Genomic DNA, 15,191 nt, shown 5'->3' with positions numbered 1-15,191 from the left:
TTCCTATACCTCTCTACACAACTCTTCAGCAAAGGCAGGATAAAGAGATCTGTGAAAAATTTAAAGTCAAAAGCTCAAATTTCCATTTTTAAAATGGTAAAGTGAATTTCTTCTGTCAAAAAATGGTATTACTGTATTTTAAATAAAACATTTGATTTTTGGGGCACCTGGGTGGCTCAGTTGGTTAAGTGACTGCCTTCACTCAGGTCATGATCCTGGAGTCCCTGGATCGAGTCCCATATCGGGCTTCCTGCTCGGCGGGGAGTCTGCTTCTCCCTCTGACCCCTCTCTCATGCTCTCTCTCTCTCTCTCTCGCTCTCAAATAAAACAAAATCTTTAAAAAAAATCATTCGATTTTCTTAGGAAAAATTTTAAAATACTCCCTTCTCTATAGAATATAATTACGTATATGAAGTCATCAAGAAATTCTGTTCTGTACTTTGATATTGATAATTACCATCAAGATGGCAAGCTCTGAACCTCATCAAAGTTCTTTTCCCATTCTGTCTTGAATTATATGTAACTGTTTACATATGCATCTCTTCTACTAGAGTGAATATTTTTTGAGGGCGGTGATGACTTTAGTCATATTTATATGTCCCTAAACAAATGTCTTGTTTATAGTTTGCATTCTTTGTTCACTAGGTTATTAAAGTCCTGAATGAGGCTCCAGCCAAAAATACCTAGGGTATAAGAATCTGTGTTTATATACCTAATAAATTCAGTTCAAATTATTCTAATTAAAAATGGCTAAACTACTCACTTGAGACACTCAAATCCAAGTTTCTGATGTTGGGTTTACTTAGAAGATAAGCTTTCAAATTAATAAAAGGCTGACATATTTAATTCAAGAACAAATATAATCTAGTACAAGTTGATCCTCAGGAGAAAACTATTAAACTAGAGAATAGCTGTTAGCCAAGTTTCAAGTCTATTTAAAGAAACTTATTTTAAAGTATTAATCTAAATAAAATAATCTATTTAGAAATATAAATAGATATAAATAAATAAATATAAATTCATGTAATAAAACACATATAAACCTCAGCATCAAGAAATTGTTTCTGATTCTGGCTGTGATACTTACATCTAACTGTGCTTTTAAGGGTAATTCATAACCTCTGAGCTGTTTCATCATTGATAAAATGAGGAAGGTTGAGTCTAATCTTGTTTTTTGTTTTTTTTAAGTTTAAGAAGGTAATATCATGGTCTAGTTCCAATCCTGACTGTCCCAGCCACTAGCTGTGTGGAATTAGACATGGTCTAGTTCTTTATAAGCATATAAGAACAGTGCCTGGCACATAAAGTATGCACTCAATAATTCTTAGCTTCCTTTTTTCTTCTGAAATCCTATGACTTGAACATAACTTGGAATTATGCAAGTGTTTTTTTCTCTTGAAATAATGAATGTCCACATTTATAATATTTAAGTTTTTTTTTCCTGTACTTTTAAGTCTTAAAATTACCACATAATCAAATAACTTCAAAATACAAAAGCTGAGAATTCCCTTATTTATCAAAAGTAACATAATAAGAATAACTAAGAGAAGTGATCTATGAAAGCATAGTCATCTAAACTGCTAAGAACAAATTACTGGGCTTTGGCTTTCAGATCATTCAGGTATTTAGAGAAGGTAGAAAATGGGTCCCACTCTACCAGTTTTCTTCTTGATCCCCCTCAAACCCACAGAATAATCCAGCAGCAGAAATACCTGAAGCTCTAGACTGAAGAAGCACTAATGCAACTGTTCCTCTCAACCTGCTTTTTATCTTAAACACCATTTAATATGGTATTACAGAGTTCCTTAATATACTATATTCCTTCTGTAGCACACAAGAGCTATAGAAGGAAATAAATATGCATTCATTTGCAATTACCAAACCAAAGCTCCATCTAATCTCATTTTTACTTGTGAATGAAATGTAAATTTTACTGTTAGCACACACCTAATATTTCTTCATAATTTATGAGGAGCTGCTTGAATGGCTGAAGGACATATTCTTGACAATATTCTCCATTAATCAGTATACTCACAGCAACCAGTCAGAATACTTCATGTATAGAGGTCAGAGGTAGGTATAAATGACCAAAAATCAATTCCAAATATGTGGAACTCATGTTTGTAGAATCTTTAACATACAGTGGTGGTAAGAGGGTAGAAAAGGTCCTCCTAACAATTTTAATCCCAGCCTTAGCACTGGGTTCATCACTACCTTCTCACTCATCTTCTACCTTTCTTGAAAATGCAAACAACTCTAGAAGAGGGGAGCATCAAGTTCCTAATGAGACCTTACATACTGATAAGTTTCCAGAGAAAAAAATGAACCTAGAAAGATCTGGTCTACTTCACAATCTTGTCTAGGGCCAGCCAATTCCCCATAGTTAAAAAGAGGCTTTTACACTGTTGAAAAGATTTTGAAAATAAAAATGAACACATTCTGAGAAATTAATTTTCAGTATGTAAGTTCCAAAAAATAATAGCTAATAACCAATTTATAAAATAAAAGAAGGGGGAGCCTAGGTGGTTCAGTCATTTGAGTGGCCGATTCTTGATTTTAGCTCGTCATGATCTCAGGGTCCTGGGATTGAGCCCTGTGTCAGGCTCTGTGATCATCAGGAAGTCTGAGGTTTTCTCTCTCCTGCTCCTCCCCCGACTTGTGCGTCCTCTCTAACAAATAAATCTTTAAAAAATAATAATAAAGAATAAATAAAAGGTATCACATTATGTTTCACTCTATTTCCTTTTCTTCTTAAAGATCCCATTTATCTGTGGCTTAGGAACTGGGTGGCTAGAATGCTTAAGGTGGGAAGGGGAAAGGAAAAAGGAAAGGTCACTGGTAATTAGGAACAGGAAAGGAGCCTAACGCCCAAACTCCTAACAATGATTCCATTTCCATTTTTTCTGTCATTTCAAAGACACAATGCTTAAAACATATGTCAAAGTTCAAGTTCAAAGACTTAAAAATTTAAAAGAAGCCTTCTTTAGATTGAGTGGTCATACCAAATTTTCTCAAGATTGTCCAGAAAGGCTTGCTTTTCTGGTCTTTATAAGGTAACTATGAGAATTCAATATTGGATAAGATAATTCAATTGACTTCATTAGAAGTTCACTCCTGCTTAAAATACTCTTATATTCTCAAAGCTACTTCACCTTTATCCTAATTGTCTGGTAAGAGTATTACATGCTGTTAAAGTGAAATAAACCATTTAAGTTTTGAAAGACTATTTTAAATCACAAATTAATAAATCATTGCTAAGACAAATATAAGAAAATTTAAGACATTAAGAATTCCTTACCTGTTGTACGAATTTCTGATCAATGTATCGCTTTGCAATGCTAGGCTGGAAATCAGGGCTCTCCAAAAATCTTAAGAAGAATTCATACACCAACTATGAAAGAAAGTCAAATAAAAGTTAAGATGATGCCTATAAAATTTTACCCAAATTTATCCCTTCATACCAAACATACCTTCCCTACCACCCTTGGAGGGAGATTTCCGACCTCATTAGAAAATGTGATGAGTTGGTAACAATTTGGCCTCCTAAGCTCCTGAAATTACAGGAGCTAGAAAATAAAAAGGACACCTATAAATTTTTTAACTAAGAAAAACTATTTTGCAGTCCATACTCACTGGGAACATGTTCTTTCTCCAGTGGACTCTTAACCCACCTCAATTTAATCTCCAGAGTTCTTTAACTGTGCTTTTAAGGGTAATTCATAACCTCTGAGCTGTTTCATCATTGATAAAATGAGGAAGGTTGAGTCTAATCTTGTTTTTTGTTTTTGTTTTTGTTATCTGTATTATCTGTATTAAAGTCCTGAATGGATCAGAAACCTCCAGATAAGAATAAACTGGATTATAAGGGGTGTGTATCAAAAACAATAAAAAGCAAAAAAAATTTCACATCTTTCTATAAAACTATAGTGGGAAAAAATTAAATCAAAACCAGCATACCTTATTTACATTTGGGAAGTAATGAACTAAATTATGTAAGTTCAGGGTTCAGGAAGGAATGTCTGTTTACTACAGTGAATAAACTAGAAGTCACAGCAGGACGTCTACTTAAAAAGCGCCAAGCATCTAGGGGCACCTGGGTGGCTCAGTTAAGCATCGGACTCTTAGTTTAGGCTTAGGTCATGAGCACAGGGTCATGAGACTAAGCCCCTCACTGGGTTCTGTGCTGGGCATGGAGCCTGCTCCCCTCTCCCCCTCCCCTCTCTTTCTCTTAAAAAAAATTATATATATAATATATATATATAAAAAATATATAATATATATTACATTTAAATATATATACACTAATACATATAAATATATATGAGTGCAAAGCATCTTAAAAGTAATAGGAAATGTTCACTCGCTGCACAAATCAGAATTAAAAGTAAGGTTTAGGGCACCTGGGTGGCTCAGTTGGTTGTCTGCCTTCAGCGTGGGTCATGATCTCTGGGTCCTAGAATTGAGCCCTGCATGGGGCTCCCTGTTTAGCAGGGAGCCTGCTTCTCCCTCTCCTTCTATCCCTCCCCCTGACCCCGCCACTCATGCTCTCTCTCTCTCCTCTCAAATAAATAAAATCTTAAAAAAAAAAAAAAAGTAAGGTTTAGTTAACTTGCCTCCATCACACATCACACACATCTATCTTTTAAGAAGAAAGGAAAATACACTAAAGTTTTTTTTTTATTGTAACCTAACATCTATAAAATGCAGGAGTATAGCCCCAAATGTGCTTTAATTTATAAGCTATCAAACAACATTAATCTAGTGCCCTAAAAGTAAAAAAGGAAGATTACATCCCAAAGTAAAAATAGTCATTCAATAAACATTTAGGTAGTCAGGCCACATATAGAAGGGAGAAAAAAAAAAAAGATTGCTACACTAAATTTACAGACATTACAACACACACACAAAAAAATTACCAGATCTGGGCCTTATCACTCACCATAGAATAACAAATTTTTACTACTATGAGTTCAATAATATTCTAAGCCTAACAACAGTTTTGGGAGCTGAATAAATGTTTTTGTGTGAGCTATCTTTGCCCAACTATCCAAAGGAGTGATGCTTATCTGGTCTAATTATTATCTAACTTTTAGTTGTTAAGTATGACATTATAACACGAAAACAGAAATTGATATCAGTTTTTACTTATAATCTTCTTATCAACCAACTATATAAATAATTTTGCTTTGGGCTGCACACATGCAAAAACATACAAAAATGATCAGAGTCCTCTGAAGAGTTAGTAAGGTCTCATGGACTGCTATAGATTTTCACTGGCTCCTCAGTGCCTGTTTTTCATGTCCAATACTGGCCTACTGTGACATTGTGATATAAGAAAATATATACTTGGTCTTCGTCTCTGGTTATTGACACAGAGCTCCTAAAACCCTTGGAATTTCCTGAGTGATAAGGGGTAAGAGAAGCATTTTTTGTTATTTATAAGAAGTCCCTTTCAAACATGCTTGAGTTTAAGTTAATGTGGTAACTCCAGGAGGATGAAGCCTGGTTATCACAGGAAACGTGATGATGAGAGGGTTGAAACTTTCAGCCCCAACTCCCCATCCTCCAGGGAGGGGAGAGAGGCTGGAAATTGAGTTCAATCACCACTGGCCAGTATTAATGAATCATGTTCACCTAATGGGACCACCATCAAAATACTCAACAAAGGGGTTTGGAGAACTCCTGGGTTGGGGAACACATCAAGGTGCTGGGAGGGTGGTACATGGAGTCCCTTCTCCATACCTTAACCTATGCATCTCTTTCATTTGGCTGTTCCTGAGTTGTATCCTTTATAATAAACTGGTAAGTAACAATAAGTGAAGTGTTTCCCTGTGTTCTATGGGCAGTTATGGCAAATTATCAAACCTGAGGAGTGGGTTGTGGGAACCCCAGACTTAGAGCCAGTTGGTCAGAAGTACAAGAGGCCAAGACTCGTGACTGCCATGTGAAGTGGGGCATGGTCTCATGGGACTGAGCCCTTAACCTGTGCGTCTGTGGTAACTCTGGGTCATTAGTGTCAGAAATGAATAAATTATAGGACACCCAGTTGGTGTTCACAGAGAAGTGGTGAATTTCTTGGTGTGGAAAATCAACACATTTGGTGTCAGAAGTTTTCCTTTTTGTATATGTACACTGTGAACAGATACTGGGCACTGTATAGCTCCAAAAAACCTCATTCACTTGTTAGGGAGAGAAGGCAAAACTAGAAACATATAAAATGGTACATATACAAAAATTATATGGCACAGGGGCATAGAGTGGCTCAGGCAGTTGGCACAGGCAGTTGAGTGGCTGACTGGGTGGCTCAGGCAGTTAGCTGAGCGTCTGACTCTTGATATCAGCTCAGGTCATGATCTCAGGATCATGAGATTGAGTCCCGTGTTGGGCTCTGCACTCAGCAGTGAGTTTGCTTGAGATTCTCTCTCCCTCTGTCCCTCCCCTCGCCTTTGTTATTAAAAAAAAAAAAAAAAAAAAAAAACTTAAAAAAATTATATGGCCGAGATTCGGGGGGAAAGATGGCGGAGGAGTAGGGGACCCTATTTCAGCTGGTCCCCGGAATTGAGCTGGGTATCTACCAGACCACTCTGAGCACGCACGAAACCAGCCTGAGATGTAAGAAGATCTGGATCTCTACAAGCAGAATATCGCAGGCAGTTGGTTTTGAGGTACGAAGCAGGGAGCCGTGATTCTGCAGGCAGATATTGGAGGATAAACGGCAGCAGGAGGGTGCCTGGCTGTGGGGATCCTACACCACCAGTGAGCAACAGCCTCGCACGCTGCAGACGGGGCACAGACTCGCAGACCCGTAGGGGCGGGGAAAGGACTTCAGGGCAGCCCCTGGGGCAGAAACCCGAAGCGGCGGGGTTGCACGTGCACAAACTGGGAGCGGCTGGCAGTTTTAGAAGCACAAAGGGCAGAGACGTGCCCCGACCTGGAGGCAGGACTGGGGGCGCTGCGGAGGGGTGTACAACCCAGGCCGCTGCAGTTTATAGCAGCATGGACAGAAATGGAGACGGTGTGGCCTGGAGAGCTCACTGAACAACAGACTGCGATCTCTCTGCTCTGAGGCAGAAGGTTGGAAACGGTCTCTTCTGCTCCGACTCGCAGAAGAGACACGGAAAGCCGCCAGGGAAAGCCAACAGAGAACAAAAGCCCCGAAGACTGATTCCCACTGAGCCCATCCCCCACCACAGGGGCGCAGGGCAACACCATCGGAACAGGGTTGCCTGAGTAACAGCGTAGCAGGCCCCTCCCGCAGAGGACAGGCTGGGAAAACAAGAGGCCAGCAACCCTAAGGTCCCAAGAAACAGGTGCATCTTGCTTGGGTTCTGGTCAATAATTTGGACTCTATACATTACCTCAAACACCCATCAACAGAATGACTAGGAGGAGGAGCCCCCAAAATAGAAAAGACTCAGAGATTATGACTTATGCTGCAGATTTACAAATGGATGCAGATATAACCAAGATGTTGGAGATGGAATTCAGGCTAGCAATTGTGATGACAATGGCTAGAATGGAGAAATCAATTAATGGCAACATAGAGTCTCTAAGGGCAAAAATAAAAGGTGAATTGGCAGAACTTAAAAATGCTATGAATGAGATCCAATCCAATCTAGATAATCTAACAGCTAGGGTAACTGAGGCAGAAGAGCGAATAAGCGACCTGGAAGACAATATAATAGATAAAAAGGGAAAAGAGGAGGCCAGGGAAAAACAACTCAGAATCCATGAAAATAGAATCAGAGAAATAAGTGACACCATGAAGTGTTCCAATGTCAGAATAACTAGAATCCCGGAGGGAGTGGAGAGAGAGAGAGGACTAGAAGATGTATTTGAGCAAATCGTAGCTGAGAACTTCCCTAATCTGGGGAATGAAACAAACATTTGAGTCCTAGAGGCAGAGAGGACGCCTCCTAAGATCAAGGAAAACAGGCCAATACCCTGGCATTAATAGTAAAACTTGCAAATCTTAGAACCAAGGAAACCATCTTAAGGGCAGTTAGGGGGAAGAGATTCCTTACATACAGAGGGAGGAATATCAGAATAACGTCAGACCTATCCACAGAGACCTGGCAACCCAGAAAGGCCTGGCAAGACATATTCAGGGTACTAAATGAGAAGAACATGCAGCCAAGAATACTTTATCCAGCAAGGCTTTCATTTAGAATGGATGGAGAGATGCAGAGCTTCCACGACTGGCAGAAACTGAAAGAATATGTGACCACTAAGCCGGCCCTGCAAGAAATATTAAGCAGGGTTCTATAAAAGGAGAAAGACCCCAAGAGTGATATACAACAGAAATTTACAGGAACAATCTATAAAAACAACGTCTTCACAGGCAACATGATGACAATTAATTCATATCTTTCAATAATCACTCTCAACGTGAATGGCCTAAATGCTCCCATAAAACGGCACAGGGCTGCAGATTGGATAAAAAGACAGGACCCATCCATATGCTGTCTACAAGAGACTCATTTTGAACCTAATGATACATCCAGACTGAATGTAAAGGGATGGAGATCCATCTTCCATGCCAGCGGACCACAAAAGAAAGCTAGGGTAGCAATTCTTATATCAGACAAATTAAATTTTAAACTAAAGTCTGTAATTAGAGACACAGAAGGACACTATATCATTCTTAAAGGGTCTATCCAACAAGAAGATCTAACAATTGTAAATATCTATGCCCCCAACATGGGAGCAGCCATCTACATAAGCCAACTGTTAACCAAAATAAAGAGTCATATTGATAACAATACGTTAATTGTAGGAGACCTCAATACTCCTCTCTCAGCAATGGACAGAACATCTAAGCAGAAAATCAACAAGGAAACAAGAGCTTTGAATGATACATTGGACCAGATGGACCTCATAGATATTTACAGAACACTCCACCCTAAAACAACAGAATACTCATTCTTCTCGAGCGCACATGGAACCTTCTCCAGAATAGGCCATATACTGGGTCACAAATCAGGTCTCAACCGATACCAAAAGACTGAGATGATTCCCTGCATATTCTCAGAACACAATGCTCTAAAACTGGAACTCAATCACAAGAAAAAAATTGGCAGAAGTTCAAACACTTGGAAGCTAAAGACCACTCTGCTCAAGAATGTTTGGGTCAACCAGGAAATCAAAGAAGAACTTAAACAATACATGGAAATCAATGAGAACGAAAACACATCAGTCCAAAACCTATGGGATACTGCAAAGTTGGTCCTAAGGGGGAAATACATAGCCATCCAAGCCTCACTCAAAAAAATAGAAAAATCCCGAATTCACCAACTAACTCTACACCTTAAAGAACTAGAGAAAAAGCAACAAACGATGCCTAAGCCACACATTAGAAGAGAAATAATTAAAATTAGAGCAGAAATCAATGAATTAGAAACCAGAAACATAGTAGATTAGATCAATGAAACCAGAAGTTGGTTCTCTGAAAGAATTAATAAGATTGATAAACCACTGGCCAGACTTATCCAAAACAGAAAGGACCCAAATTAATAAAATTATGAATGAAAGGGGAGAGATCACGACTAACACCAAGGAAATAGAAACAATTATTAGAAATTATTATCAACAACTATATGCCAATAAACTGAGCAATCTGGATGAAATGGAGGTCTTCCTGGAAACCTATAAGCTGCCAAGACTGAAAAAGGAAGAAACTGACAACCTGAATAGGCCAATAACCAGTAACGAGATTGAAGCAGTGATCAAAAACCTCCCAAAAAACAGGAGTCCAGGGCCTGATGGATTCCCTGGGGAATTCTATGAAACATTCAAAGAAGAAATAATACCTATTCTACTGAAGATGTTTCAAAAAATAGAAACAGAAGGAAAACTTCCAAACTCATTCTATGAGGCCAGCATTACCTTAATCCCCAAACCAGGCAAAGACCCCATCAAAAAGGAGAATTTCAGACTGATATCCCTGATGAATATGGATTCCAAAATCCTCAACAAAATCCTAGCTAATAGGAACCAACAATACATTAAAAGGATCATCCACCACGGCCAAGTGGGATTTATCCCCGGGATGCAAGGGTGGTTCAACATTCGCAAATCAATCAATGTGATAGAACACATTAATAAGAGGAGGGAGAAGAACCATATGGTCCTCTCAATTGATGCAGAAGAAGCATTTGACAAAATACAACATCCTTTCCTGATTAAAACTCTCCAGAGTATAGGGATAGAGGGAACATTCCTCAAGTTCATAAAATCCATCTATGAAAAACCCACAGCGAATATCATCCTCAATGGCGAAAAGCTGAGAACCTTTCCCTTAAGATCAGGAACACGTCAAGGATGCCCACTCTCGCCACTATTGTTCAACATAGTACTAGAAGTCCTAGCAACAGCAATCAGACAACAAAAAGAAATAAAAGGTATTCAAATTGGCAAACAAGAAGTCAAACTCTCTCTTTTCGCGGACGACATGATACTTCATGTGGAAAACCCAAGACTCTACCCCCAAATTACTAGAACTCATACAGCAAAAATTCAGTAATGTGGCAGGATACAAAATCAATGCACAGAAATCAGTTGCTTTCTTATACACTAACAATGCAACTGTAGAAAGAGAAATTAGAGAAACGATTCCATTTACAATAGCACCAAAACCCATAAGATACCTCGGAATAAACCTAACCAAAGAGGTAAAGGATCTATACTCTAGGAACTACAAAACACTCATGAAAGAAATTGAAGAAGACACCAAAAGATGGAAAAATATTCCATGCTCATGGATCGGAAGAATAAGCATTGTTAAAATGTCTATGCTACCCAAAGCAATCTATACCTTCAATGCCATCCCGATCAAAATTCCAATGACATTTTTCAAAGTGCTGGAACAAACAATCCTAAAATTTGTATGGAATCAGAAAAGACTCCGAATCGCCAAGGAAATGTTGAAAAAGAAAAACAAAGCTGGGGGCATCACGTTGCCCGATTTCAAGCTATATTACAAAGCTGTGATCACCAACACAGCATGGTACTGGCACAAAAACAGACATACAGACCAATGGAACAGAATAGAGAACCCAGATATGGACTCTCAACTCTATGGTCAAATAATCTTTGACAAAGCAGGAAAAAACATGCAATGGAAAAAAGACAGTCTCTGCAATAAATGGTGCTGGGAAAATTGGACAGCCACATGCAGAAGAATGAAACTCGACCATTCTCTAACACCATTCACAAAGATAAACTCCAAGTGGATGAAAGACCTCAATGTGAGACAGGAATCCATCAAAATCCTAGAGAGAACATAGGCAGTAACCTCTTTGACATCACCCACAGCAACTTCTTTCAAGATACATCTCCAAAAGCTAGTGAAACAAAAGCAAAAATGAACTTTTGAGACTTCATCAAGATAAAAAGCTTCTGCACAGCAAAGGAAACAGTCAACAAAACAAAGAGGCAACCCACAGAATGGGAGAAGATATTTGCAAATGACACTACAGATAAAGGGCTGGTATCCAAGATCTATAAAGAACTTCTCAAACTCAACACCCAAAAAACAAATAATCAAGTCAAAAAGTGGGCAGAAGAAATGAAAAGACACTTCTCTGAAGAAGACATACAAATAGCTAACAGACACATGAAAAAATGTTCATCATCATTAGCCATCAGGGAAATCCAAATCAAAACCACACTGAGATACCACCTTACACCAGTTAGAATGGCCAAAATGGACAGGGAAAGAAACAACAAATGTTGGAGAGGTTGTGGAGAAAGGGGAACCCTCTTACACTGTTGGTGGGAAGGCAAGTTGGTACAGCCACTTTGGAAAACAGTGTGGAGGTTCCTCAAAAAATTAAAAATAGAGCTACCCTATGACCCGCAATTTCACTCCTGGGTATTTACCCCAAAGACATAGATGTAGTGAAAAGAAGGGCCATATGCACCCCAATGTTCATAGCAGCAATGTCCGCAATAGCCAAACTGTGGAAAGAGCCGAGATGCCCTTCGACAGACGAATGGATAAAGAAGATGTGGTCCATATATACAATGGAATACTACTCAGCCATCAGAAAGAATGAATACCCAACTTTTACATCAACATGGATGGGACTGGAAGAGATTATGCTAAGTGAAATAAGTCAAGCAGAGAAAGTCAATTATCATATGGTTTCACTTACTTGTGGAACATAAGGAATAGCATGGAGGACATTAGGAGAAGGAAGGGAAAAATGGGCGGGAGGAATCGGAGGGAGAGATGAACCATGAGAGACTATGGACTCTGAGAAACAAACAGGGTTTTAGAGGGGAGGGTGGTGGGGGATGGGTTAGCCCGGTGATGGATATTAAGGAGGGCACGTACTGCATGGTGCACTGGGTGTTATATGAAAACAATGGATCGTGGATCACCACATCAAAAACCAATGATGTATTGTATGGTGACCAACATAACATAATAAAATTTTAAAAAAATTATATGGCACAGACTATGAGTGGAGAAGACATTTAGAAAAGAGCTATATCATTGTGGAATAAAGTAAGAAAAGTTTTAAGGAGGACTTGCAACTTGAGCCCTACATTTGATTTGATTTTGGATAAGCCAAGAAGAAAAAGGGCTTATTATAGAAAGGTAGGACATGTCTTGAGAAGCAGATGGTGTAGGTTATGGGTTGGTGCGTATGCAATCAGAGACTCAGAATCTTTATGCAGATCCTTAGTTCAGTGGAAGTTAAGATTTGTGGTAAGGTGGGACCAGGTTAAACATGAGTCAAGTATGGCATGCACTAGCCTATATACTCTACCTCTTAAGATCTGCATCAGATATATAGGGCTTAAGGCTTAATACCACTAAAAATAATCACATGTCTTTTGGGAGACTTGCTGAATCCTCTAAATCACATATTCAGTTGAAACCTATGCCTATCACAGATACCACATTATTCTTCTTTTTTTTTTTTTTTTAAAGATTTTATTTATTTGACAGAGAGAGACAGCGAGAGCAGAAACACAAGCAGGGGGAGTGGGAGAGGGAGAAGCAGGCCTCCCGCCGAGCAGGGAGCCCGATGTGGGACTCGATCCCGGGACCCCAGGATCATGACCTGAGCCGAAGGCAGACGCTTAATGACTGAGCCACCCAGGCGCCCCACATTATTATTCTTTACATAGTTTTCTCTCCATCATTGACCTGACACAGTGAACATTAAGTGACCAGTCAAGATTAGCAGCAAACTGCTTTTATGCAGCCAACTTAGCACCACTGAAGAGATAACAAAAGGTTATCTAATAAACACATGCTGAGTAATGTTAGAAGTAAAATAAACACTAGTGATCTACAGAGCTGAAAATCTTCAAGATGGCACAATTAAGACTATGCTTCTATAAAATGGTACCCTGTCCCCATGGTCACGCTCTCTATACTCTTTATCCTGCATTACTTTTTTTCCTTGCTTATTATACCCTGACAGAGTATTATTTTTCATTCCACTAGAATATAAAAGATTTTGCTTTTTTGTTCACTACTTTACCCCCAATATTTAGAAGAATGCCTTTAACACAATATTTACTGAATGAATAAAAATCATAGTTATGGAGAGACTGTTTCTGTGTAATTACTAAAGTTCCTCTATATTCTTCTATATGAAGAAATAATTTGCTCTAAGAAACTAAGAAACAGTGCTGCAAAGAACAATAGATACTTTCAGCAATGGAGTTATTTCTCTAGTAAACTGGCAAATTTCACATATGTTCAACATATGGCTGGTCCTACTTCTGTGAACCAAAAAAAATACCCTAAAAGATAAAAGATAAGTACAAAATGTAAAAAGATAACTAAAAATGGGTAATCTTACCATTCTACTCCATAATGACCATGTCTTTCCTAAGGTAGTTAAAATATATAAAATTCTGATCTTCACCAATAAAAGACTTTAGAAGAAGGTACAGCAAAAACACATAGATGATTAAAGTATCTGAAAATAAGATCTATACAAAAAGTTTCTAAAGGAACCAAAAATGTTTGGCCCAGAGAGGCAAAAAGACTAAGAAGCAACTTTAATGAACTGTATATACACAAAAGGCTCTCTTCAAGGAATATGGTGGCCCAATGTTTTCCAAACTCTATCAAGAGGAAACTTTTTTTTTTTTTTTAAGATTTTATTTGTCAGAGAGAGAGAGAGAAAGAGCACAAGCAGGGGGAGTGGCAGGCAGAGGGAGAATCAAGCTCCCCACTGAGCAAGGAGCCAGATGCAGGACTTCATCCCAGGACCCTGGGATCATGACCTGAGCTGAACGCAGACACTTAATCTAGTGAGTCACCCAGGCAACCCAATTTAAATGGGTTTTAAAATTGATTTAATATATGAAAGAATTCATGTCATACTTAACATATACTGAACTAAATGAGATGTGCCTGAACACCGAATCCAAGAACTATTTGAATGTGAAGGTGTACACTGTAAAATGTAAAATGTGTTATGTTTCCAGTTTAAATTTCTAATTGTAGAGGACAAAAAGAAGAGTTTCTAGTCCCTAAATACAGGTTACTCTTAAAAAGGTCTATGTTTTAGGCAGCACCCAACATAACTACATCTTAAGTATCTGTGCCACTAAAGAAAATAACTAATAAAAGAAAATTAAAATACTAATCTGCCTGTATTCCAGGCTAATACAGCAGCCAAGCCTCCCTAATTATCTAAGTCAGTGTACAGAAAATTATAATCTTGTTTGTCCTCAATAAATACAAAGCAATAATACTTAGGAAAGAAAATAAAAAATAATTTATAACTGTTAATTAATACTTACCATATAATAATACATTTTGTAAATTAAAAGATGACCAGTCACCTACTATTAAAAAAGTTTTTGTTTCTTTCATTTATTCCATTTTTCCATTGCTTATTAGTATTTCCATTACAGTGTGAAAAAAAGTAAAAAGACAAACTATAATTTAGCACATTTTTAGGAAATTCATGAACAGGGTTGGGGAAACAAAATTTCGAAAGGTTTTGAAATTACTTGTGATTAGTCCCCTCATTAATTTAATGTTGATTTTTCATCCTATCAAATCAATTTCTAAAATCAAGTATCTGACAAAGTAAATGTAAAATGTAAATTTCTAATACAGAACAAAAAATTTCAGGTGAATTGATTTAAAGTACGTTAACAGGAAAACTTTCATTGAGCAAATTTCCTTGTGCTACAACTGTCTACAATTTCAT

At 38.1% G+C, this 15,191-nt stretch overlaps 1 protein-coding gene across 3 annotated transcripts in view; it reads right to left on the bottom strand.

The window, feature by feature from the left end:
* The window catches only part of PPP2R5A (protein phosphatase 2 regulatory subunit B'alpha), a 72,665-nt gene that overhangs the window by 14,750 nt on the left and 42,724 nt on the right, over positions 1-15,191 (bottom strand). For all 3 annotated transcript variants that reach the window (XM_035010499.1, XM_035010500.1, XM_035010502.1), the window contains exon 4: positions 3,299-3,391. In XM_035010499.1, coding sequence (XP_034866390.1) covers positions 3,299-3,391 — 93 coding nt within the window. The remainder of the gene's footprint in view (positions 1-3,298; positions 3,392-15,191) is intronic.

Source organism: Mirounga leonina, unplaced genomic scaffold, assembly GCF_011800145.1.
Source record: "Mirounga leonina isolate KUSES-001 unplaced genomic scaffold, KU_Mleo_1.0 Mir_154, whole genome shotgun sequence".
NCBI classification, from domain to species: domain Eukaryota; kingdom Metazoa; phylum Chordata; class Mammalia; order Carnivora; family Phocidae; genus Mirounga; species Mirounga leonina.
This window is presented reverse-complemented; position numbering and strand designations above follow the sequence as displayed.